Source organism: Oncorhynchus mykiss, chromosome 32 (genome assembly GCF_013265735.2).
Source record: "Oncorhynchus mykiss isolate Arlee chromosome 32, USDA_OmykA_1.1, whole genome shotgun sequence".
NCBI classification, from domain to species: Eukaryota; Metazoa; Chordata; class Actinopteri; order Salmoniformes; family Salmonidae; genus Oncorhynchus; species Oncorhynchus mykiss.
In genome coordinates, this window is record NC_050572.1 from 16,138,012 (window position 1) to 16,164,331 (window position 26,320).

The 26,320-nt window shown below is 40.1% G+C and overlaps 2 protein-coding genes and 1 long non-coding RNA gene across 4 annotated transcripts; 2 read left to right on the plus strand and 1 right to left on the minus strand.

The window, feature by feature from the left end:
* Positions 1-3,279: 3,279 nt before the first annotated feature.
* Positions 3,280-5,775, plus strand: LOC110488010 (homeobox protein Dlx5a). Its single transcript, XM_021559960.2, has 3 exons — positions 3,280-3,784; positions 4,172-4,356; positions 4,609-5,775. Exons 1-3 carry the CDS (start codon positions 3,421-3,423, stop codon positions 4,918-4,920), a joined length of 861 nt encoding a protein of 286 aa, XP_021415635.1. The 5' UTR covers positions 3,280-3,420; the 3' UTR covers positions 4,921-5,775.
* A 3,108-nt stretch (positions 5,776-8,883) lies between these two features.
* LOC118946491 lies at positions 8,884-25,416 on the plus strand. 2 transcript variants are annotated; one of them, XR_005041344.1, is made up of 2 exons: positions 8,884-9,067; positions 24,341-25,416. It is a non-coding gene; the product is annotated as an uncharacterized LOC118946491 (long non-coding RNA). The 2 variants fall into 2 exon arrangements; XR_005041345.1 differs by lacking the exon at positions 8,884-9,067 and adding an exon at positions 12,296-13,221.
* LOC110488011 (homeobox protein Dlx6a-like) lies at positions 9,326-11,923 on the minus strand. The gene is made up of 3 exons (XM_021559961.2): positions 11,244-11,923; positions 10,386-10,579; positions 9,326-10,088 (listed from the first exon to the last, which is right to left on the minus strand). Exons 1-3 carry the CDS (start codon positions 11,554-11,556, stop codon positions 9,846-9,848), a joined length of 750 nt encoding a protein of 249 aa, XP_021415636.1. The 5' UTR covers positions 11,557-11,923; the 3' UTR covers positions 9,326-9,845.
* Positions 25,417-26,320: the final 904 nt, after the last annotated feature.

The following is a 26,320-nucleotide window of genomic DNA, read 5'->3' on the forward strand; positions in this document are numbered from 1 at the left end:
GCGTCTCACAGTAAGGACATTGCAATTTGTTGCCCTGGACACATCCGCAGTCCTCATGCCTCCTTGCAGCATGCCTAAGGCACGTTCACGCAGATGAGCAGGAAACCTGGGCATCTTTCTTTTGGTGTTTTTCAGAGTCTGTAGAAAGGCCTCTTTATTGTCCTAACTTTTCATAACTGTGACCTTAATTGCCTCCCGTCTGTAAGCTGTTAGTGTCTTAACGAATGTTCCACAGGTGCATGTTCATTTATTGTTTATGGTTCATTGAACAAGCATGGGAAACCGTGTTTAAACCCTTTACAATGAAGATCTGTGAAGTTATTTTGATTTTTACGAATTATCTTTTAATGACAAGGTCCTGAAAAAGGGACATTTCTTTTTTTGCTGAGTTTAGAATATGTTTTTGAACACTTCTATACTGAACAAAATTGAAGTTTATATTAGGAAATCAGTCAATTTAAATAAATTATTAGGCCCTAATCTATGGATATTATATCACTGGGCAGGGGTACAGCCATGGGTGGGCCTGGGAGGGGATAGCCCACCCACTTCAAATCAAATCAGATTGTATTGGTCACATGCACATGTTTTGCTGATGTTGTTGTGGGTGTAGCGAAATGCTTGTGTTTCTAGCTCCAATAGTGCAGTAATATCTAACAAGTAATATCTAACAATTTCACAACAATACACACAATACACACATCTAAAGTAAAGGAATTGAATAAAGAGTATATAAATATTTTGACGAGCAATATCGGAGCAGCATAGACTAAATTACAGTAGAATAGAATACAGTACATACATATGGGATGAGTAATGCACAATATGTAAACATTATTAAAGTGACTAGCATTCCATTATAAAAGTGGCATGTGATTTCAAATCTATGTACATAGTGCAGCAGCCTCTAAGGTGCTAGTGATGGCTATTTAACAGTCTGATGGCATCTCGGTCTCAGCTTTGATGCACCTGTACTGACCTCACCTTCTGGATGATTACAGAGTGAACAGGCAGTGGCTAAGGTGGTTGTTGTCCCTGATGATCTTTTTGGCCTTCCTGTGACATTGGGACATTGGGTGCTGTAGGTGTCCTTGGGAGCCAGGCCCACCCACTGGGGAGCCAAGCCCAGTCAATCAGAATTAGGTTTTCCCCACAAAGGGCTTTATTACAGACAGAATTACTCCTCAATTTCATCAGCTTCCCGGCTGTCTGGTCTCAGATGATCCCGCAGGTGAAGAAGCTTGATGTGGAGGTCCTGGGTTTGTGTGGTTACACTTGTTCTGCGGTTGTGAGGCAGTTTGGACATACTGCCAAATTCTCTAAAACAACGTTTAAGGTGGCTTATGGTAGAGAAATGAACATTCAAATCTCTGGCCATAGCTCTGGTGGACATTTCTGCAGTCAACATGCTAATTTTACGCTCCCTCAAAACTTGAGACATCTGTGGCATTGTGTTGTGTGCCAAAACTGCACATTTTAGAGTGACCTTTTATTGTCCCCAGCATAAGGTGCACCTGTGTAATGATAATTCTGTTTAATCAGCTTCTTAATATGCCACACCTGTCAGGTGGATGGATTATCTTGGCAAAGAATAAATGCTAACTAACAGGAATGTAAACAAATTTGTGCACAAAAATTGAGATAAAGCTTTTTGTGCATTTGGAAAATTTTTGGGATCTTTTATTTCAGCTCATGAAACATGGGACCAACACTTTACATATTGCATTTATATTTTAGTTCAGTATACATTCATGTGGATGCTACCATTATTATGGACAATCATGAATAATGATGAGTGAGAATGTTACAGAGGCACAAAGATAATACCCCCCCCCCCCCCCCTCCAATTTTTATTTTATTTTTTATAATATTGCTAATCTCCCCTGTTAGGTAATGGTGAACAGTTTGCATGTTTGGTTGTAGCCTCTGAATGGCATCTCACTCATTAGGCCTATTCATTTTTCATGACATTATCAGGATTCATGTAGAAATGTTCAGAAACATCTTTATTACAGACTTAAAAAGAAAATTACTCATCATCATTCACCATTCAGTTAATATTGGGCAACATTTCTGAACGGTAAAACAGATATGTATGGAAATACCCTCAAATAAAGTTAACATTCGGTACTGTCGCCTCATATGAAACGTTTGATCTCAAATTCAAAATGCTGGATGGAGTTGGTCTACAATGAATAGACCTATAAACAATTAAAGAACTTCATTATTTTGGATTTGGCATTTTTCTGTCTTTATTGATTGATTACATACAGTATGCAACAATAGCCTACTACGTTGAGTATCCGGCTACGAATGATGCCCGGTCCCCAAATATTTTCTTGGAATGTCTTGTCGCCTGTGGCTGACGCCACTGCGTCGCACCAAGTAATGATACGTTCCCTCATTCACCACCGAGCGGCGCCATTTTACTACAATACGCACGTTGTTCAGTTGCGTGCAACACCCACAGAGCTTAGTGAACATAGTGCTAAAATAAATAAATGTTGTCTGTTTCCGTTGTTTCAATGCATTTTCGGTGTGGTTAAACGTGGCCGTTGTTGAGGGACAAATAATCGAGTTTAATTAGGTAGTTTCCATAGATTTTCACCGTGGTAAGAGAGAGGTGTGATATAGCCTAATAATACATTTTCTGCAGAAATGTTCATCTTTATGAGGATGAGGTAGACCTTGCTGTGACGTTAAAACTAACATAGGCCTACAAATGAATGGGCGTATAGGCCTTTAGGCTGACAATATGGGGTAAAATCACACAAAAACACTTGTTTCTTCTTAATTTATGAATATGCAAGTAAAACACAGATCTAGTTTTATCTGTTCGTTGCATCACCTGCATTTTATGTTGTGGCAATCGAAACTGTTTAATTTCTGTCTCTGCATTAAGTCCAATCATGAGACATTTTAAGATAAATACTGTAGTAATTTCATTTTTTTTGTTTCGTTTCTTGTCGAAAACGGAATTATTAATGGCAGGCAACACAACAGTCGTAATGTTTTAATGCTGAAGCTCATGATAGACTGATATATTCTTTTGGACGTTTTGGAAACTGCAATTTACCACCCTAAAATGTCAATCGATGACATGACACCAGTTTAATTTCCCGTTTTGATTGATAGTAAAAACACAACAAAGTAGCCTGAGTCGTATATCGCCTATGGCAAACTGGTCGAGCGAGTTGGGGTGTATGCTGTCTGCGCGCCTTGGCCAATGGAACCAGATCCTCCCTGCAGTGCGTAAGAGAGCAATTTAGGATTTAACCAAGTCTTTGCTGAGGGGCTGGCAGAAGTTCGAGAGACCCCGTCGGTGTAAGCGCATATCACACAATGCCAGTGTAGTCTTCAGTCAGTCTTCAGACGTCTCATTGGAGTTAGACTGCCACTTAACGTTGCTGCTTTCGAACTATGACTGGAGTATTCGACCGAAGGATTCCGAGTTTCAAACCTGCCGACTTCCAGAACCCTTTTCAGGTTTCCACCACAATGCACCACCCGTCTCAGGAATCCCCTACGCTACCCGAGTCTACGGCCACGGATTCTGGCTACTATAGCCCGGCTGGAGCAGTGCACCATGGCTATTGTTCGCCTAATTCCACCTCGTATGGGAAACCTCTCAATGCCTATCAATACCAGTACCACGGCGTAAACGGATCTGCGGGAAATTACCCTGCAAAAACATACCCAGACTACAGCGCATACACAGCCTCTGCTTACCACCAATATGCTGGAACTTATAGCAGAGTACAACCACAACCATTAAGTCCGCAAGGTAATTACACAATGTTTTATTGTATTTGTATTAGGCTATTATTATTATTGAATCAAATTTGTGTTGTGTTCGACCTCACACGATTTTTACATGCGTGTATTTCAAACTGGTGTAGGCTATTTTTCCATCATGGTAAAATTCTTTAAATCAAATTTGGTAAAGGGGCACAAAGTTTTCACCGAAGTTATTCTGTAAAAAGGACGTACTTTTCCTTTACCAGTTAGATTCTTTGCGAGACGCATTAGCTTCAATATCCGCCTATAAATCGACAGATGTCCTCTTGATTGGATCGCTCTGAAATAGATGCAATATCCAGGAAATATGACTGTGTTATGCAAATACTTTGTTAGTACACCACAGATAAAGCAATTGATTTCTTTCTTTCAGAAAAAGAAGTAGCAGAACCTGAAGTGAGGATGGTAAACGGAAAGCCCAAGAAAGTCAGAAAACCACGGACAATCTACTCCAGTTTTCAGCTAGCTGCCCTGCAGCGGAGATTTCAGAACACACAGTACCTCGCGCTGCCAGAGAGAGCAGAGCTCGCGGCTTCGTTGGGACTCACGCAAACGCAGGTAAATATGTTACTTTTCTAAATGTCATTGAGTGTTCAGTTTCATTCTGTTTTAGTTTTTTAAATCAAAATGATCAGTCCAAATTTGCATTGTGTTTACAATATACATGTAATGCGTAAAGTGTGCATAATGAATTATTGAAAAATTATTGAACGCTTAATTCATATGCATACTTTTGTATAATGGCATTTTGGTATTTTAATATGATGTTATTTATTAACTCACTTTGACATATTTCTCATCCATCCCCAGGTCAAAATCTGGTTCCAGAACAAAAGGTCGAAACTGAAGAAAATTATGAAGAATGGTGAGCTTCCACCGGAACACAGTCCGAGCTCCAGCGACCCTATGGCATGCAACTCTCCGCAGTCCCCCGCCGTCTGGGACACGCATGGCCCGTCCAGGCCTCACAGCCACCAGGCGCAGAACATCAACCCCGCGGCCTCCACCTTTTTGGAAAACTCCGCATCTTGGTACTCCACGGCTGGTGCCATGAATTCTCACCTCCAGGCCCCCAACTCGATACAGCACTCTTTGGTTCTTGGATCTGGGACGTTATACTGAAACCCAGTTCAACAAATATTTACATTGTATGGGACTCGTGTTTAAAATGTCCAGAGGAATATGCAATGTATTGATGACAGTCATAGAAGAACGTGTATAATGTGTAAATGTGTGCATGTAATTTATTGCATTTTGGAAGACAAATTAAACGTTTTCAACCGACAATGCAACCCAGAGACTTTTAATGACACCCTCCTGAATTATGACTTAGACAAAAACAATTGCTGATAGCCTACCCACAAGTCCTCCCTCATGATTAGGCTATTCGCACTGAAAATCAATGACACCGTAATATTACAAAATTTGCCCACATTCTGAGACACTTTAAATACATGTACAGATCAAACTCGAGCTAAATTGCCTGGGCTGTCTGCGTGACATATTTGGTCAGTTGTGCACATTTGTGATTGACTTGAAATATTAATTTGGGGACAAAACTATTAACACGGAGATAGGTATACTGACCTTAAACTATAGGCCTACAATTAGGCTATTTTTCATTTTCAACAAGCCGGAATTCTCAGGGGGAGTTACCTGCTGGTATGCCAAAAGGTTAGGCTAGATTTGATTTGTGTCATGTTATGTAGTTTTTCATGTTTAGTACTACAACCTGTTTTATGGTTGTGCGCATATTACATGCCCAGAGTACATTATGTTTTGAGCGGATCCATAACGGACTAAACCAGAACCGTATCGAAGAGAGCATCAGAGTTTATGAGTGTCTATTGGTTTTGACATCCAGTTAAATGTGGATGAATTGATTGCAGGTATAGGCCTATTGATGTTCCTCTGAAAGACAAATATTTAACGACTGGTATGCTGTTGTTACTACTTTATTAAACAGTCATAACAAAACATATTATTTAGTTTTTTCTTGTTGTCCGTGGTGATCGAGATGTAAACCAAACAAAATAATCAATAATTCACACGATTTAAATCAGATTATTGTAAAGATACAGACATTGTTGATACTATTTTCTTGCAGGTTAATTCTAGTATACATGTATTATTATTATGCCTATTATTTAAATCATGTTAGCACATTTCAGTCTCGTGTTTTGGAGTTGCATCTGGATTCCAACCTCCCCCAAAGAATATGGGTGTCCGTCTGGCAGACAGTCTGCAGCCGTGCTCTCTTTTTGTCCCCTAGAATTAGTTGCTTTGACTGGCAGAGAGGAGGCGAATGGGCGGTACGAAGATCTGAGACAATTTACATTCCTGTGGGGGCAAACCGGCTCCAGAGCTCTGCCACTCCCGGCCACAGCCCACCTCCGTCAGACCTTCCGGGTAAAATAAAATCTTCAACATTTGAACATATCATTAGCTACCAGCAGTAGGCCTCCTACAACGAGTGCTGCCACTGAATATCACTAAACAAACTATACTCCACTGAAGCGAAAATCAAGGCCTATGAATGTGTTGTAATTGGGTTCTTGTTCCAGACTTTACATAAAACATGTTATCATTATGCATATATAAACGAATCAACCAAGAAACAATCACACACACACACACACACACACACACACACACACACACACACACACACACACACACACACACACACACACACACACACACACACACACGCACACACACACTGAGAGAGGACACGTTTACCACAAACTACATCTGGCCTGGAAACAAAATAATGTTGCGAAGCATCTGACCTAAGGATATCAATGCATAATACACAATACACCAATGTTAACATGGTGTGCATGCAACTGAATGCCCGTCTCCTCTGATTTTCCCATGGACCTGACTGTCCTGGCTGAATATAGCCGTAGCAAACAACTAATGCACTTGGGAATGTTCAGCTGAAATCATTGTGCAAAAAATAAAATGGTTTGCTGAACGCTAATCCGAAACCTCGACGTAGTGCACGTGGTCCCATAATTACACTGCCAGTGCTCGAGAACTCTACGTTTGATTTTCATATTACTGTTTATGCCCCCTCCGCCCCCCGTCCCCCAACACACACACACACACACACACACACACACACACACACACACACACACACACACACACGCGCGCGCGCGCGCACACGCACACGCACACACACACGCACGCACACGCGCACACACGCACCATGCCATTATATCAAGAGCCCCGTTAAATTCCAACTGAACATGTTCCACTCCCCTACAAATCGAGTCTAAATAATGACAGTTAGCTTTACTGGACAGCTTCAACCGTAACACTCAAAAATAATTATACTCCAGGATTAGGCCTCCATTATCATAATCTGGACATTGACAATTATCTATAATTTGCAAAGATGCGCTTGCTTCTTGATTGCAGAATGCTTTTTTTCTAGCTCACCATCACAAAACAGTGACAGTAATAACAGCTAATTTTGCAGGCAATATATAAGAGGTACCGGGGTGTTCAAGCACTTTCACACCTGGATATGCTTACTCAACCACGAGCACTAGAACCGTGTACTGTTGCAGACAGTGTTCCCATTCGAAGTCCAACCTTTTTGACCACTGCTAATACTATTGTAGGCTAAAGAATCATATGAAGGTAAGGCGGTTTTTTCTCTGTGAATCACTTGATGGAAGATTGTTGGATACTTTCGTTTTAGAATTTTTAAATACCGATTGCATTTGTTTTGTATAGCCTAGGCTAAAGGCGCGCTGTTTTGTATAGCCTAGGCTTAACCTACCTTATTTTAGGTTATTAAGGTTATAAATAACCCATGTCTTACGCGCTAAATAAAACAACGAAAATTGATCAAATCTGAGAAGCATGCATTCAACACTAGCCCGTAAATATTGACTTTGACTTTCATTCTAGCCTATGTATTTGTCAGGCGTTCTTGATTGCAATTGATTATGAAATCTGAGTTGGCAAAGGCTCTCTTTGCATATAGGCATATGGAAATAACATTGTCTTGTTGTTATTTCCATAAGCCTATATGCAAAGAGAACCTTTGCCAATTCAGATGTCATAATCAATTGCAATCAAGAAGCCAAACTGATCAAATATGATCAGGTTATCCTGGAACATATTGCATCAATCTATATCTTGGCCAGAAAACCACACAGAAGTGTTGTCATCTCCCTCCCTCCCTCCCTCCCTTACCCCCCCCCCCCTTTCTAGCTCTAGTTCTGATTTTATCATTGTGTCTTCTGTTCCCTCTGTCACTTCCAGCCGCTTTATATCTGAGCTCTATATTTTTGTTCATATAATATGAATCGATTGAGTTACATCATATTAAACCTGTGCATTGTTTGAGCCTTTTCACAGTTCTGATGAATATAGACTCTTCCTATTGCAACAATGTTCAAAATAGCCTTTAAAATGCATGACAGATTTATGACGATATCAGCTTATTTATTGTAAAAGCTAGTGATTTGTGGGCAGTCCTTTGGGTGTGAAAATACTTTGGTAGAAGAAATTCCGCACACCACGCACTTTTCTGCTTTACGAGTTACTCTCGGTAAATATAGGAACTTTTTAAGTGAAAGATTGCTTACGAGAGTTTGGGCAATAAATCAGACTATATATATATATGCAAATATAGGCATATAGATATGGTGGTGATAGGGCCTGTAGGTTTTAGTTAAGTGGGGCCCATGCAGGTAAACTGTGTGCCAGTGGGGCATCCACGATTTGACAGCTGCAGACACTTTCACATTCTTCTTTTGAACATGGTAATTTCAGATAATATCCCAAACATTCACTGCTCTCAGCAATTTGTGTATGAATAACCTAATAATTTCCCTCTTTTGTTCCGTCTGTGCTACCTCAAATCCAAATAAAGATGCCTTTTAGTATTAAAAGTGGTAGAAAATTACAGGTAATTATCTTTGACGGTAAAAACGTTGTAATCAGCGGGCTTGCATCAAAAATTACCCTAATTATGCCTGCATTTATGAGAATGGAAAAAAAGCCTCACTTGGATAAAACACATAAATTGTCCCAAATATCTCCTTCATATTGAACGGAACTGCAGCTGGATGCTTTGTTCAAGATCGATCCCGTGGAGCTTGGCATTTAGCGTCTTGCATTAGGACAGGCAGAGAGGAGAAAAACATTTTGTCAATACTTCTAATAATTGAGGCAGAAAATCACAAGATTAACTGGACATGGAGCGACCATCTTTTGCGGGATAAATTGATAAAGCGGGAACAGGGTAAGTTCATTTCCTCAAGTGTTGTTCAATGTATTTGACTATAGGCTATTTTGTTCGTTTGCAGTGCATTGGACATTTATATTTTATGAATAGGAAACATAGTGTTATGATGGATAGCCTGTAATATTTGAATGAAAAACCTATGGGACCTACATTTTAGAACGTCCATAGGACCTCGACAAGGAATGGCTCATCAGTCATGTATGATATATATCAATCATGTTATCTTTCAGTACAAAACACGAAACTTTGTTTTAACTCAAGGTTTACTCCATTTATGAAAGACAAAACATAAAAAGTGTATGTACAACTAAAATGGATGAATATATATACAGAGAGAAGAATGCTTTGATTTGCATGTTCGAGAAAAACACTCAGTCAAAGTGAAGTTTAGATTTCAACAATATAAGATGGCATAATGTTCAACCCGCAAGTGTAGTCCATTCCGTGCCCAAGTGTTGGGCTAAATGTCAGTGATAGCCTATATTTGGTATATTGACAGTCAGATGTTGACATGAAATGAAAGCATAACAAAGGCAATCCCACTGAACAGTCATTGGTAAGTTAATACGGTTAGTTCCTTTATCGTGTGTCACATCACAGAGACTTTGTCCCCAAGTAGCCTTCACAAGCAGCCGACCCTTTCGCCAAGGAATCTCTCTGTTCGATCGGGACAACACTTTTGTCTCGAGGCTGATGGAAATCAATTGTGCAGGTAAAACTATGAAGGTTCGAAAGTCTCGAGTCAGGCCTCGGGCCTCCCCGCCCTTTGCGCAGTCTATCTCTGCATTGTCTCTTGATGTGGGGAGGAGTACCAGTGAGAATAACCCGGCATGTAGCCGTTGGCCGCCATGTTTACTCCTTTGCTGGACGCTGAAACGTCCCATATGGGAGGAATTGCTGGAGAGCGGGGAGACAGGCCGATGGAACTAGGCATAGTAGGGTCGCTCTCATGCGGGTTGCCACCTGCCTTCAGCAGCTTCTTGAACTTTGACCTTTTATTCTGGAACCATATCTTTACCTGCACGAGATAACAGGAAGGCAACGGAAGACCAGATAACAGATAATGTTACAATCATTAATATATGTATTCATTGACATGTTCATAAATAGGCTTATAGACCAATATAAATGTTTAATATTATTAGAACATCTACAGATATTATTACAATGCAACACCCAATTGTTGGTTAGTAATAATAATAATACATGCTAATAATATGCCTAATAATAATACGAGTAATACATGATAATAAATGGCTAATTATAATACCATAATGTATACCCTTCTGTATAATCATTCCTGTGTTGAAAATACCTGTGTCTGTGTTAGTCCGAGAGATGCAGCCAACTCAGCGCGTTCTGGCAGGGCGAGGTATTGTGTTTGCTGAAAACGATGATTTAAAGCTTGAAGCTGCAAACTAGAATAAATCGTCCTAGGTTTGCGAATCTTCTTGCCTTTCCCGTTGAAACGAATTTCTCCGTTTTCAATGACTGTTGTTTTTTGCTGCTCTGCAACAAAAAAGGACAATGTTAGTCCACTACATAACACCAAAAATATTACACAACAAATTGTTAAGAATCCCCAAATGATGTTTTTTCATTTCGTAGATTATAATAGGTTCCAATTTAAATGGCTAAATAGGCCTATATAATAAGGAAAATATGATACATTTAGTTATATTAAATCCAGACCACTCATACATATTCACATGTCACATTTGCTCAATCTGATTGTAATCATCCTTGAATCCTCTGTCATATTTAGGATATTGCTCATAATGACATGTCAATTAAATGCTAATTACAACTTTCAAAGCGAGTAGACCGCCTAATTCCAAGAATAATTCGTGAGGATTCCTCTTTTGTCATTATACCCCGTGCAAAGCATGGCCATAGAATGGAATCTGGGGGAGTGTTCTAAAGCAAGAGACACCATGAAATAAACATCGATGTAGAAAAAAAAACGAGTCAACAGATAACATGTAATTCAGACACAATTTCAAAATTAATTCGAAATTCAATGATCTGCTGGACGTTTATTTGGCTTTATCTCGTTGTTGACCGATTTGATAAGAAATAAATAAGCATTCGCATTTTTATCGCTGTTCATGAAAACGACATACAGCATATTTCGCTACGGTACTCCTACGTGAGTAGGAGGAAAGCGTCTTACCTGTGCCGTCTAACCTTGCCTGGCCGCCAGATGTGTTATTGTGGTAGGACGGCAGGTACGGGCTGTGGTGGGGGTGGCTCACGTAGGAGTACGGTAGCGACCTGTTGTAGGAATTGGTGCCGGAGTACGAAGAGTTATCGTGCTGATGGTGAGCTGGGTGCGACCCGGAATGGAGACAGTGCAGCGGGTAGTGGCTGGCGGCCATCGACGGAGAGCTCTGTTGTGAGTGAGACTGCTGACCAAACTCCATGAAAGCTGACTTTGACGAGTCTTGAGCCTCCAGACCGTCAGCCATCGTAGTCATGGTCATCATCAAATTTTCTACCTTGAGAGCACTCACCCCCTCTCTCAAGTCCAAATGGGTTTTCTCGCTGTGTTGTTGTCTCTCTCTCCTCAACGGACAGATATTGTCCCATTAACACCTGAATTTCTCAGTTTCTTCGATTTTTTTTCGTCCTCTGATTTTCTCGCTCGGTATGGCGCAAAGTGGGCATAAGTTAAGGCAGAGATTTAAGGTGGATTCTGTTAAAATTGAGTCCTAGCTTCCAGACTTGATGCAGACACTACAAGTAAAATGGTTTGTCTCCAAAGGGCAGCGCCTTCCGATTGGTCATTCAACCCAACGTCATCAGTTGTGTGCTTCACGGAGACTTCAGCGCAAGTTAACCCACCTTACCAACTCCCACCGCAGCCACAACTAGGATAACCTAATTCCGACAGACAATAGTCAAACGCAAGAAGCTTGTATAACAATTATAGAAGCCCTTTGGAATAGTCAATTTGTTTAAGGATTAATCCTCAACCCAAAATTACGCACAGCCCACGGTTTGATTTAGCCTAACGAACGAATATAATTTTGAACACACCATATCACCACCCTGGAAATATACTGACACAATTTCCATACTGTCGTAATGATTAGGTTATTCAAAGAAAATTACATGCAACAAATCAACAAGATGACAACAACAATGCAGTCCTATTGCAGGAACAGTGGATGTCGTGGTTAACCGATTGTATCCTTTATTCAGTAGGCCTACACTCTTAAAAAAAAGGGTTTGGATAGAACCAAAACGGATTCTATTCCTTGCTTCATATATGTCACCCCTAAATGTTCGATATAGAACCTCATGTGTTCTTCTTCACTGAACCAAAATTGGTTCCACATAGAACCCTTGGATTCCATATAGGGTTCTATATGGAACCAATTTCGGTTCTATATATAACCTAAAGGGGTGCCATATATGAAGCAAGCATAGAACCTTTTGTGGGTTCAATTCAGATACTTTATTTCTAAGAGTGTATAAAATACATGCAAATTATACAGTTTGCGGTTTGGCAAAATCTTTTGCAATATAAACCATCAATGCAAATGCAATAAAACGGTCTTTAAATTTACTTTCACATAGGCACATAATTTATTTTTTCATTATCGTCAACACGTTTTTTCCCAAAGTGTGGCATTAATTTATTTCAAAATGGTGATGAAAAAGCAATTATTGTCGCAATCATTTAAATCCAAAACCTCTTTGATTAAACACCACACATCATTCAAATTGGAGCTATAAAATTAAGAACAATTCGCCTGTAATGATTATGGACTGGGTTTATTTTGGGAAGGTGGAATAAAACTGTATATAGCATAAATTATCCCCTAATTATACGCCAGTGTCGCCCTCAATTATCCTCTTATCAAAAATGGTTGTCTAAATGCAGCGTTTAGTTTCAATTTTCTCCATTTCTATAACAAGAACTTGGTACCTTGCTATTATTGCCAGGCTTGTTATTTACTTTGTGGCATTTAAAAAGTGCACAACCCAGCCGGATAATCATTTTCCATCAGTGGACCAAGCGAGAAGCACAGAGACAGTTGGTAGATATGAAATATATGAAATGCCTTTTGATATTGGATTTTAAACCAAGGCCTTCATTAAAAAACCGAGACGTTTTAGGATACCTCTATATGGACATCATATAGGTAAGAGACCCCAGAGAAAGACATGTCTTCTGCATGATAGATTTGACACTTTTTCGTATTTTTCTTGGTAAAGGCTATATGGGAATTTATGTATTTATTCAGATAAATTAAATCAGGTAGGAATCAATGCAATTCTTAGTAACGTAAATAAGGGAATTAGAACAGGCTTTACCTGAGATATAACAGCCTAGACGTCGCCATCCCTGAATGCCTCATCCCGAGTTTCACCTCAACACGCAGGACAGAAACCAGATCCATACCTTATCTAATCGGATTTGAATGGCACAAGCCAAACATTGAGGGGCTTCCCCGTGCTGTTGCTTCACTATCTCGGTACTTTATTAGTTAAGACATTACAATTCATTACCTTTTGGAGAGACCGAAGCATCACCTACCTACCGTGACAGTTGTATGACCTCCGAACATGTTTTCTGTGAAATGTGGAAATGTAACGTATAGTGTCCCGCAGGCGTGATAGGAAGCTGTACACCAGTAGAGATTATTGAGGTGATGAAAATAATGAAAGATCACTGGATTTTTTTGCTTTAAATGGTCTGAGGACACAGTGTGATGATGGACGTAGGCTATAGTTTTTTGGGGGGAAACATAACATTTCAAATATGATGATGTGGTGCAATTATATTTCTAAGTAGTAAGCTATACATTTAATGTACACAATTGCTATAATCATCATTGTTTTCAGATTAAGTATATATGCTTATATTGATGCTGAACAATTTCATAAAGTATACATACATACATTCATACAGTACCAGTCAAAAGTTTGGACACACCTATTAATTCAAGATTTTTTCTTTATTTTTACAATTTTCTACTTTGTAGAATAATAGTGAAGACATCATAACTATGACATAGCACATATGAAATCATGCATTAACTAAAAAAGTGTTAAAAAAATCTAAATATATTTTAGATTCTTCAAAGTAGCCACCCTTTGCCATGATGGCAGCTTTGCACGCTCTTAGCATTCTCTTAACCAGCTTCACCTGTAATGCTATTCCAACAGTCTTGAAGGATTTCAAACATATGCTGAGCACTTGTTGGGTGCTTTTCCTTCACTCTGCGGTCCAACTCCTACCAAACCATCTCAACTGGGTTGTGGTTGGGTTATTGTGGAGGCCAGGTCAGCTGATGCAAGAGTCCATCATTCTCCTATTTGGTCACAGCCTGAAGGTGTGTTGAGTCATTGTCCTGTTGAAAAATAAATGATAGTCCCACTAAGCGCAAACCAGATGGGATGGCGTATTGCTGCAGAATGCTGTGGATACCATGCTGGTTAAGTGTGCCTTGAATTCTAAATAAATCACAGAGTGTCACCAGCAAAGCTCCCCCACACCATCACACCTGCTCCTCCATGCTTCACGTTGGGAACCACACATATGCAGATCATCCGTTCACATACTCTGCGTCTCACAAAGACACGGCAGTTGGAATCAAATTTGGATTCATCAGACCAAAGGACAGATTCCCACCGGTCTAATGTCCATTGCTCGTGTTTCTTGGCCCAATAAAATGTCTTCTTATTATTAGTGTCCTTTAGTAGTGGTTTCTTTTCAGCAATTCAGCCTGATTCATCAAGTCTCCTCTGAAAAGTTGATGTTGAGATGTGTCTATTACTTGAACTCTGTGAAGCATTTATTTGGGCTGCAATCTGAGGCCGGTAACTCTAATGAACTTATCCTCTGCAGCAGAGGTAACTTTGGGTCTTCCTTTCCTGTGGCGGTCCTCGCTTGCCGATTTTTGGGACTGTACTTGAAGAAACATTCAAAGTTCTTGAAATGTTCTGGATTGTCTTAAAGTATTGATGGACTGTCATTTCACTTTGCTTGTTTGAGCTGTTCTCGCCATAATATGGACTTGGTATTTAACCAAATAGGGCTATCTTCTGTATACCACACCTACCTTGTCACAACACAACATATTGGCTCAAAGCATTAAGAAGGAAAGAAATTCCACAAATAAACTTTTAACAAGGCACTCCTGTTCATTGAAATTCATCCAAGGTGACTACCTCATGAAGCTGGTTGAGAGAATGCCAAGAGTGTGCAAAGCTGCCATCAAGGCAAAGGGTGGCTACTTCGAAGAATCTAAAATCTAAAATATATTTTGATTTGTTTAACACTTTTTTGGTTACTAAATGATTCCACATGCGTTATATCTGATGTCTTCACTATTATTCTACAATGTAGAAAATAGTCAAATAAAGAAAAACCCTTGAATGATTAGGTGTGTCCAAACCTTTGACTGGTAATGTACATACATACACAGCTAGATCACCTGTGATACAAGTCAGTATTCGACGTCCATCCATGTCTTACGACCTCGGGCGATGACGTGGAACCCGGCCACTAGGGGCAACAGTGAGTGCTGTTACCTTCAAGTAGGGTTCGGTTTTGCTAGGGCCTTGTGGACAGGGTATGGTGGATGGGCACAAGCATCTGCCTCTGATTCCAACATTTTGAGTCAATGCCTAAGCTTCAAATAAAACACTTCGAAATTTGACATTTGGAACAAATTTGAAATTTGAGAAACATGGATGAATTTCTAATTCTGACATGAGACTGTGAGAGCACACATACATTCATACGTCCATAGCTACATACACAGATACAAACATGTACAAAATACATAGGCCTAGTTACATATGTTGCTCTCTTTTCAATACCTAAATGTCTATAGCTATTTCTACTTTGGGGCCTAATTCAGGGGAGATTATGCCTCAAATTGACCAAATGTTTATATTATAATGATCAAATGGCAGTTATGAAAAACTATTTTAGCTTTGGCCTGAGTAGTAGGTGATTGACCTTCAGCTTGAAATCAATGGTTGTGATGATTTGCAGAAGTGGTCTTTAATTCAAGCTGTCCTACAAACGGTAATAGATCATTCTCTAAAATCACTCAAACGTCAAACCACTGGGAATAGGCATGGATTCCTAAACTGGAACTGCATGGGCTATGAGTTACTTGCACAAAAAGTCTGCCTTTTAGAGAAACATAATGCACAATATGAATAGCCTATACAACACATTTTAAAATAAATACTATAGCCTACTAATAATGATACTAATACTACAAATATTAATACTACTACTAAGAGTAATAATAATGATAACAGTGGTTACTATCAACCATTATTACTGAGGTAAAGGCCTATTGCCTTATAAGTCTCTTCGAAAAGGAACTGTGTGTTTGTGAATGCGTGCATGTGTGTATGACTATGGCTGCCTGTCTTTATGCTAGCCTGTCGCATCTGTGTGTGTCTGCGCGTGTGTGTGTGTCTGTATGTCTTTGTGTCACATGTGTTTGTGACGATTTTCTGTGTCGAACATATCGACGTATGTTTAATCGTAATTGAGCGTTAACATGTAGCCCGCAGAAAACACATTCATATCTCTGCAGAGTCACCTCCTTGATTGTAGAGCTCTGTTTTCATAAACGTTTGGGACGTGGGGACTTGCCAGTCTAGTCCAGCAGAAGCATTTAAAAGTGTCTCTCTTCTCCAGAACTCAAACCCATAGGCTCTTCACAGACTTGCAGGCGTCGATGGATTTCCACCGCTACTTTGTGAGGGAAGTGGCGAGGGGAAAGCGAACGCAGATAGATAACACACGCAGCTGTCTAAAATGGGTCACCGAAACACCGCTGTCTAACAACTGTAATATCAATCAGAAGGGGTGCAATGAGCATCCGCAGTCCCCCAAACATCACCAGACGGCGTTCCTTGTTTGCTCATGGCAGAGCTAGGCTAACCCTTCACCAAAACCTACGCACTTTTACGCACAACGACTCTAAAAGCTTGGAACGTAAATCATCCAGGCATCCATATAGACTATACAGTATTACGGTCACAATAACAAAACATTGCTGTTTATTTACATGTTAAAATGAATAGGCTACACCAGGGATGGGCAGATGGCGGTGAAGGCCCTCGGATCAACCCCTCAGCCAAAAAAGCTATAAATGTTCCTCTCCACCCAGTATAGTTGCACGAAATGAACTCTAAAAGTTAAAAATGTGCATGAAATTAATTATACAATTGCTTTGCTATATATTCTCTCCGCTCCATGGAAAAATGTGTAGAATTGCCGCAAACTAGCGTTAAAACAGCAACATTTTTCTACACTTGGCAAAATGTGTAGATATGCATGAAATTAGCCCTACAACTTAAATATTTTGGGCAACTGCGGCCCCTCATGAGTTCAGATATTTTTGTGTCCTCCAACCCCATCAAAGTTGCCCATCCCTGTGTTACACTCACTGATCTGACTCATTTCAATTGAAGCCAAGGGATCTTTCTCAATCATCAGAATCATATAATACAAGGAAGACTCAACCCAAACATTACGATTTCTATAAGAGCATAACAGCAAGATAGGTAGTTGAAGGTGTAGGCTACAACTAGGGACTGACTGGCAATTAGTGTGGTCGAAAAAAACTCGTTTTGGCCTCAATTATTAAACGTTAACAAGGAGCTGCACCATTACCCTCTATAGTCAAATTGATTTTATTCAACACAGTCCAAACTACTGCACTTAAAGGTGACTCACACACACAAACCACATTTTTTTATTAAGCTCGCCTGTTTCTTCTTCTCGCCATCTCTGGAAACACTCGATGTTTACTTTTTTAATGATTACTCCGTTGACTGAAACAGCCTGAAGCTAAGACCGATCTTTGGAAACGAACGAATAACTAAGAAACACCATTAAAGCGATTTTCTGATCATTTTCTCCAAATTGTGAATGACCGAAACACTCAGAATACTTTGTTTTGTTGAGGTTATTCATGGTCAATATGAAATTGGTCACTACATGAACACCATTTGTTAGGTGCCAACCCAACACCTAACAAACAAGCATTTTTATCTCATTAATTTATCATGAGGTTGACTTTCTCCCTGATGGTTTATATCAAGTGAATGTCTATCTAACAGTAAAAACATAGCCTATACTGAGGATAAACATTTACTTATTGTGATGGTCATATTGGTTATGCAAATACAAACCCATCTCACAACATGGCCTAACGTTATTTGCATAGTGTTTTTTACAGGAAGAGCATAATGAGTCAGGCCTATCACAAATTTACAAATTGGACGATTTATTCCACCAAGATGTCTACGCAGCAATTAATCGTAATTAAGCTGCTGGCTGAGCCGAACACCTTTTATCTTCGACGGGGACAAATAAGAACACTGTGGCTTCCCTCTTGGTGCGTTTTCTCTCTCTCGACTTAATGCGCGGCATTATTAGGTCTGACAGCACACAGCTCGGGTTTGAAGGAGAGGATTTCCCCGAGAGATGACAGACAGGAAGGCCAGCAATCATGTATTTTTTTTTATCAGAATGTACTGTTCGATGCCGTTTATCCCTGATGATAGAAAAGTGTTATGTTGCCAGGACGCTGCTGTCGAAATAGAGGGCAAGAGCAACATTTCCATTTTCCAGTTTGAAAGCCATTAAAATGAATTAGTAAAATGGGAGGAAGAAGTCCTCCTGGTAAACAAAGGGGGACAAACAAATATCCTTTTCTTGCCGTGAGCCATTTTTTCATTTCGTAATTGTTTCGTTTGCAGCCACAGCGGTAAGGCCTTCGGTTTAACACTTGCAAATCACATATCCTTCTAATATACTTCAAAGGCAATAGCTAAATTATTTTCAAACCTCCTGAAAGTATAATTGGTGTTATATGTATTTTATCCTCTATATCCATACTGTAAATAGACGTTTCTTTGCCATTCTTGAAAAATAGTAAGCATGCATAGCCTAGTATGTGCAACTTAAAAATGTCAACAAAAAATGAAAAATATGGACACAATCACGTATAGGCCTGTAGACACTAACTTTTTAAATAGATACATCATAATATAACTCAGCTGACTGAATGATGAGCAACATCTCAAAACTGCAGCTTCTAGCTTTGGTCTGCATTGGGGGGGGGGGGGGGGGGGGGGGGGGGGATCCCATGTGTGCGAAAATCCTAGAAATGTCAATGGTGCCCTAAAAGTCACGGCTACATTCATAATTTAATGCCTCAATAGTGTTATCACTGTTGTAGTCTACATCCCAAAACAATATATACATATTCAAAATTTCACATATATTCACATAGAATTGCTATCGAATACATTATTTGCTATTATTAATATAGGCAAATTATTTTATACATAAGATTACATCAGAATAATTACACTGTATTATGACATTATTACATATGATAGTTGTTAGACCCCGCACACGCATGCACACACGCACACACATTCACATGCACACACACGGACACAGGTGACAAAGCAGAAATCATGTGACAATAACAGGCCTATTTGCATGTAGGCTCCCCGTGTAAACGTTTTCCTGGTTTGAATTTAGGCTAATATGGTACTGCAATTGATCATATTTGAAGAACCTTTTAATCCACGCAGACTACGATACTGCAACTTTGATCTTCAACTATAAAACAAAAAAATCTACATATTCATCTCGGAGATCCCGCGGCGGGGCCTTCCACTGAAGAGGAGTTATTGTGCATATTTGAGTCTGAACAGGCAGGTGGCTATAACTCCAACAGAGTATTCTTATAAAGTTGTCCGCAATGCCATCTCTACTCCATACTGCGATGTAAATTACAATCACTGGAGTGTATTAATAGTTAATACACTGTGCAGCATGGCTCATGGTGCGAGAGACAATACTTCTATGACAAATCATGGGATGCTAAATTGGGGTCATGAGCTGGTAATTCACGAGATAGATAGATCAGTGCACACTTTGGGGTTTGATAAAGTAAGGTCTGCTGTCCTCATCTCAGAAAATATAGGTAATTACATTTTTAGTAAATACAAAACAAACGAATGGGTAACAAACGTTGGGAAGAGGGATATGGAAAACTATGAAACGTATTTATGCAATTTAGTTGATGGGGACTGGGATAGTGCACATAAATAAATCAACATTTCAGTTTTCACATCAGTGTGCTGGAGTTTTTTTTTTAAACAACTAGGCTCAATTCACAGTTGCTGGGCAGGTAAAAAAAACAACAACAAAACTAGAAAGTTATCATAATCAGTTTTTCATCATATTCATAATTTAGCTAAATTTTAATATGACTGAGTTGCTTGCGCATGAGTTGCTTGCGCATGCATGTCGGCTGGTGGGTAAAATCCTCTAGCCTGCACCACGCTGTTGTGGGTAAAGTAACCTACATCACGCTGTAACCACTGGAAGGGATAAGTGAACGGATGTAATGTAAAAAACCTCAGACCTAATGATATATGTGGCACACAGTACGGAACATAAACATATTACACTATTCAGTAGAGAGGATAACGGCTAACAGACCGTTATGCAAAATTACTATGAGAATCGCATTTCTGTACATTTTCAGAAAAAAAGGAGCCTACAATGCGCTTCTAAAAAGTAAAATAAGGAATATTCCTGTGGTTGAGAAAGGCTGACATTTGAAAAACATCGAAAATGAAAAATATTTCAACAAAATTGAGGGAAATTGAAGTCCTTTATGCAACAGACAGAACAGGAGTTGCACATAGCAGAAAACACAATTCACAATCAAATTTGAGCAAATTGACCTACATTTGCTTAAACAAGAGAACTTGCACTGACTAAAGTGGGAACCATTGAGGAAGTGGCACACACAATGCATTTATGCCTATAACAAAAGGAGCATGTAATTTAAGAGCACAGAGTGACCTGAGGCGGAAAAAAGCTAAGAAAAAAAATTCACACCTGGTCATGTGCACTGTGACTGACAGCCCAACTCATTCACTGGGCTGCCATGGTTCTCATAAAAACCACAATGCAGGAGTTGTCAGATTATATTTCCTAACTATTGTCTACACCGCCCCCTAAAACACCAACCTGAAACTGCATTTTGAACAAGGGGTTTACTCATGGCCAATGTTTTGAAAGCTGAATTAAAGTTACCATAGCTTTGATTGCAAAATGCATTTATTGTTTTCACCCACATTCTAGGAGAAATAGTCTTATTTGTCCATATCCCAATGTTACAGTAAAATGCTAAATATACATTTTCCTAAAAGACATAAGCCACAACTAAATGGATGGAGGTGACAATACATGAATATACAGCCTAATATTCCTCTTTATAGAGGTGGGTTAACTGGACTAAACATGATCTGGAGAAAATATGTTCAATCGAGTTTAAGGTTTTGTTGTTCATTAACTGAATGAACAACAGAGGCAAAATGCAGTATGAAATAGTTTGGAGAATGGCCTCATCTCCGAGCTCGGAGCCAGATGCTGTTATGGCAGGTAGTCCTACGAGGGGCAGCTGGCATCGAATCCCCCCCGCTGGGAGAAAGGAGTTCCAGTGATGGGCCTTAGCTGGTGATGGTGGTGGGGAGGTGGAGGGTAACGTTTCCTGTAATGCAGCAAGTAAGAAAACATGGGTCAATTTGACATATAAATACATTCCAAGATGTATGCCCATTGGTTGACAGAGAGATAGGTGATAATTGCAAAAGTGTGACCATTGGTTAAACAGCAAGTGTGAGGAATGCGCATTATTGTGCCTTGCTTATAGGGTATATAAGGTAATATATGTGAATTACATTCTGCACGTGGCTAATATTGAAAGAGGAAGAGAGACTTGATGCTATGCAGATGATAACGTTTGTAAACACTTATGTACTTATGTATGCCACAATGCCTGTAGAATAGGAAACTATGTTCATTATATTATGCCTTACTGTATGAAGTTAAAGCGAGCTAGCCATTCTGACCAGCCTTACTGTATGAAGCTAAAGCGAGCTAGCCATTCAGACCAGCCTTACTGTATGAAGCTAAAGCGAGCTAGCCATTCAGACCAGCCTTACTGTATGAAGCTAAAGCGAGCTAGCCATTCAGACCAGCCTTACTGAATGAAGCTAAAGCGAGTTAGCCATTCAGACCAGCCTTACTGTATGAAGTTAAAGCGAGCTAGCCATTCAGACCAGCCTTACTGTATGAAGTTAAAGCGAGCTAGCCATTCAGACCAGCCTTACTGTATGAAGCTAAAGCGAGCTAGCCATTCAGACCAGCCTTACTGTATGAAGCTAAAGCGAGCTAGCCATTCAGACCAGCCTTACTGTATGAAGCTAAAGCGAGCTAGCCATTCAGACCAGCCTTACTGTATGAAGCTAAAGCGAGCTAGCCATTCAGACCAGCCTTACTGAATGAAGCTAAAGCGAGTTAGCCATTCAGACCAGCCTTACTGTATGAAGTTACAGCGAGCTAGCCATTCCGACCAGCCTTACTGTATGAAGTTAAAGCGAGCTAGCCATTCTGACCAGCCTTACTGTATGAAGTTACAGCGAACTAGCAATTCAGACCAGCCTTATTGTATGAAGTTACAGCGAACTAGCAATTCAGACCTGCCTTACTGTATGAAGTTACAGCGAGCTAGCCATTCCGACCAGCCTTACTGTATGAAGTTACAGCGAGCTAGCCAATCCGACCAGCCTTACTGTATGAAGTTACAGCGAGCTAGCCATTCCGACCAGCCTTACTGTATGAAGTTAAAGCGAGCTAGCCATTCCGACCAGCCTTACTGTATGAAGTTAAAGCGAGCTAGCCATTCCGACCAGCCTTACTGTATGAAGTTAAAGCGAGCTAGCCATTCCGACCAGCCTTACTGTATGAAGTTAAAGCGAGCTAGCCATTCCGACCAGCCTTACTGTATGAAGTTAAAGCGAGCTAGCCATTCTGACCAGCCTTACTGTATGAAGTTAAAGCGAGTTAGCCATTCAGACCAGCCTTACTGTATGAAGCTAAAGCGAGTTAGCCATTCAGACCAGCCTTACTGTATGAAGTTAAAGCGAGCTAGCCATTCCGACCAGCCTTACTGTATGAAGTTAAAGCGAGCTAGCCATTCCGACCAGCCTTACTGTATGAAGTTAAAGCGAGCTAGCCATTCTGACCAGCCTTACTGTATGAAGTTAAAGCGAGCTAGCCATTCAGACCAGCCTTACTGTATGAAGTTAAAGCGAGCTAGCCATTCCAACCAGCCTTACTACTGATTGAACCATTATAAACTACATTTGACTTTCGGAGCTCTGGATCACAGAACAAGGAGAGCATTAGTTTTATGTTCACTCTGGAACATAATTTGTATTGCTAGCCATGTAATTTAGTTATTAATGCATTGCCTTAGTACCCAAGCTCTTATTTCCATTAGTTCCAACTGCCATTTTCAAGTTGAGGGCTTTAGACTTTTAGACTTCTGGCCATTTGACCCAACTAGCCAATCATTGTGATCAGTGTGCTTTGAAATGCAACAAACCTCACCAAAGGGCTCATTCAAAATACTCAAAAGAGACTGAATGGGTGCTCAACTAAGGACCAAAGACCTTAAATCATGACTACAATTACCCAAAAGTCAATGATGCAACAACAACCAAAAATGACTCATTCACCTCCCTCAAATAAAATATTTCAATACTACATACATGTAGCTATGACACCATTGGTCTCCATTGGGTTGAAACATGAGTGGTTGCATTGGATCAACCTGCAAACTAGATACTATCTTGATGCATTCAACAAATTGGTGACCATCTGTCCTTGTATTCAGAGTGGGGTATGCTGTATTATATAACCTTTAAAGCTAATACCAGTCCAGATAGATGTAAAGAAAGACAGCCAACTTTTGATATGGAGTAGGAGTAAGCTATGTCTAACCACATTTATTAGGGCTGGTTGTTTTTCCTGTCACGTGAGTGCTGTCATCATGATGGCAATCACGTCCAATTGCAGCTTCAATCATGAAATCTTTAGAAGTCAGAGTGTTTTCACATTTTCTTAAATGAATTGACCGTTTTACAAAATAAATATTGAGCACAACTCCACTTGAATTTGAACAAGAACAATGAGGGGTGAAATCGTTACAGGAAATTCAATGATCGAAATGGAACAAAGACATTTTGTTGTTTCAATATCATGACATAAGAAGATAAATGGCAAATACTTCAATCAAATTGTATGATTAACCGTTTGTATTGCATTTCCCTCTCCTCATTGTTGTTTCACAATCTCTCCACTCTCTCTTCTCTCCGTTTCAACCCCGGAATGTTTATAATTAGTTCTACCCCACCACCAGCACCACTGCCTGTCACCCCCCCAACCCTATATTTCTGTTTCTCTTCATCACCCAATCCTCCTGTCCCTCTCTTTTCTCCCATCTCCATCCTATTTCTCTTCCAACCACCCCCTCACCCCCTCTCCATCTCCTCCTCCTCACCTTGCCCCCTCTTTCTCTCTCCCATTCTCACCCAGACCTCCTCGCCCCTCACTCCCTCTCTCGCTCTCTCACTCCATCCCCCACCCTCCCCCACCCCCCCCTCTCTCTTGTTGGTTTCCACAGCTGCAGAAAGTGAGGGGAGAGATGACCGACCAGAGAATTGGCCCTTCGGAGAGCGGCGGGCCATCCTGATGCTATTAGGCTCGTGGCTAATAATAGGCGTTTCAATCCGGGAGGAGATCAATCAGGGGGAATCATGGGGAATGTTCGGAGCAGCACTTTTACACATCAGCCCAGATGGATGAAATTACACTTGTCTGTTTTTAGTTGCATTACTCCCAAATTGGTTGTCTACTTTTTTTCTCTCACTTATTCTCTCTCTGCCTCTCCGTCCTTCCTCTCTCTCTTTCTTTCTCCACTCATTCATGTGTCACTGGGCTACTAAAAGGATTCAGGCGCAAAATTCCCTGTCATTTCTGTCTTGTCCTTTGCTTAGCCGCACTCTCTCGATTCTCTGTCACTTGCATATGGACTTAGCTGACATCACTTGAGGTCTCGTCTTATAGGTTGTTTTACTTCCAGTGATTTGGCTGGGTTAGGTGCAATGTTATTCTTTGTAAAAATGAACTTTTTAGTAAAAAATAAAATGATTTGCACAGTGAAAGGATAAGTATTGAATACCTGAATAATGAGTAACAAATATCCTTATTTCAGTACACATTTGAATGCAATATTGTGTCTATTCTACTACCACATATACTTACAATCTATTTGTGTAGGCCTGTGTAGAATGAAGACAAACTATTTTCAGACATGCTTTTTCTTTTAATAATATTACAGCTCCTGAAATGCATTGAATGTAATATTTAATATTTCAATCTAATTGTATTAAATCTAAATAAATATTTCAGAAAATAATGTGATACTCAGTTCTCTTTACTAAGACTGGGCATGTTGGGGCCGTGTGTTCTGTGGTTCTATACGTGAACAAAGACAACAGTGGGGCAATGGAAGCAGACTCTGAGGACTCTTGACTGGAACAAAGGACAACTCCAAAGGTACTATACATTATGCATACCAATGGTATAGACATAACAATGAAGATAGACCAATATCAGGTACACACAAAGATGGAGATCTACTGTATATTACTTCCTCTATCCCTGTAGAGGGAGAACAACTCTTGATATTCATGAGAGTGGAAGTATGCGTGCTATGCCATGTGTCATTTCCAGCCTCCCCATACTCCAACCTTTACAGAATGTTCAGTGGCAGCTCGGGGCAGTCAGAGAGGTGAAGTACTGAGGGCTCATTTGAAGGCAGTGCATAACAGCTATTTGTGTCACTGATTTCCACCTTTGAACGTTTGACAGCCTGAAATGTTTAGTGTTTACAATAGCTCCCTAGCAACTTGTCTTGAAGTTGACAATTTCCCCGCTGATATGTCTCTCTCCTTGTCAGCATTTTGATACTGATAACTTAAAGAAACTGAGCCGTTGCTTACTGTATATAAGGGGAAACGATAACTATAGCCTACCATAGTCACACCGGCATGACAATCCCGGTGAGAAGGCACTCCGTAAAGTAACTACCCTAAATAGGCTTGCAGGGGGGACGTTTTCCACCATTAGAAAATCAATAGCGGCCTTCTGTGTCGGGTCTCAATGCCTACAGAGAGAACCCCTGATTTGGAGATGTTCCTCTGTATCTGATTGCACAACACAGAGACAGAGATTTCTGCATCACTGAGAACACTGTCCACAGAAAGGGTCCTTTGACTGAAAGCTTCGGTGACCAGGGGGAGGAAATCATCGCCCTCTCA

Bases quoted from the DNA above. Each gene is read 5' to 3' on its own strand.
- LOC110488010 (XM_021559960.2), top strand. From the start codon at position 3,421: ATGACTGGAGTATTCGACCGAAGGATTCCGAGTTTCAAACCTGCCGAC. The intron at 3,785-4,171 runs GTAATTACACAA...TCTTTCTTTCAG, and splicing joins ACAACCATTAAGTCCGCAAG to AAAAAGAAGTAGCAGAACCT. The intron at 4,357-4,608 runs GTAAATATGTTA...ATCCATCCCCAG, and splicing joins TGGGACTCACGCAAACGCAG to GTCAAAATCTGGTTCCAGAA.
- LOC110488011 (XM_021559961.2), bottom strand. From the start codon at position 11,556: ATGATGACCATGACTACGATGGCTGACGGTCTGGAGGCTCAAGACTCG. The intron at 10,580-11,243 runs GTAAGACGCTTT...TTTTTGTTGCAG, and splicing joins GGCAAGGTTAGACGGCACAG to AGCAGCAAAAAACAACAGTC. The intron at 10,089-10,385 runs GTATTTTCAACA...TATCTCGTGCAG, and splicing joins TCGGACTAACACAGACACAG to GTAAAGATATGGTTCCAGAA.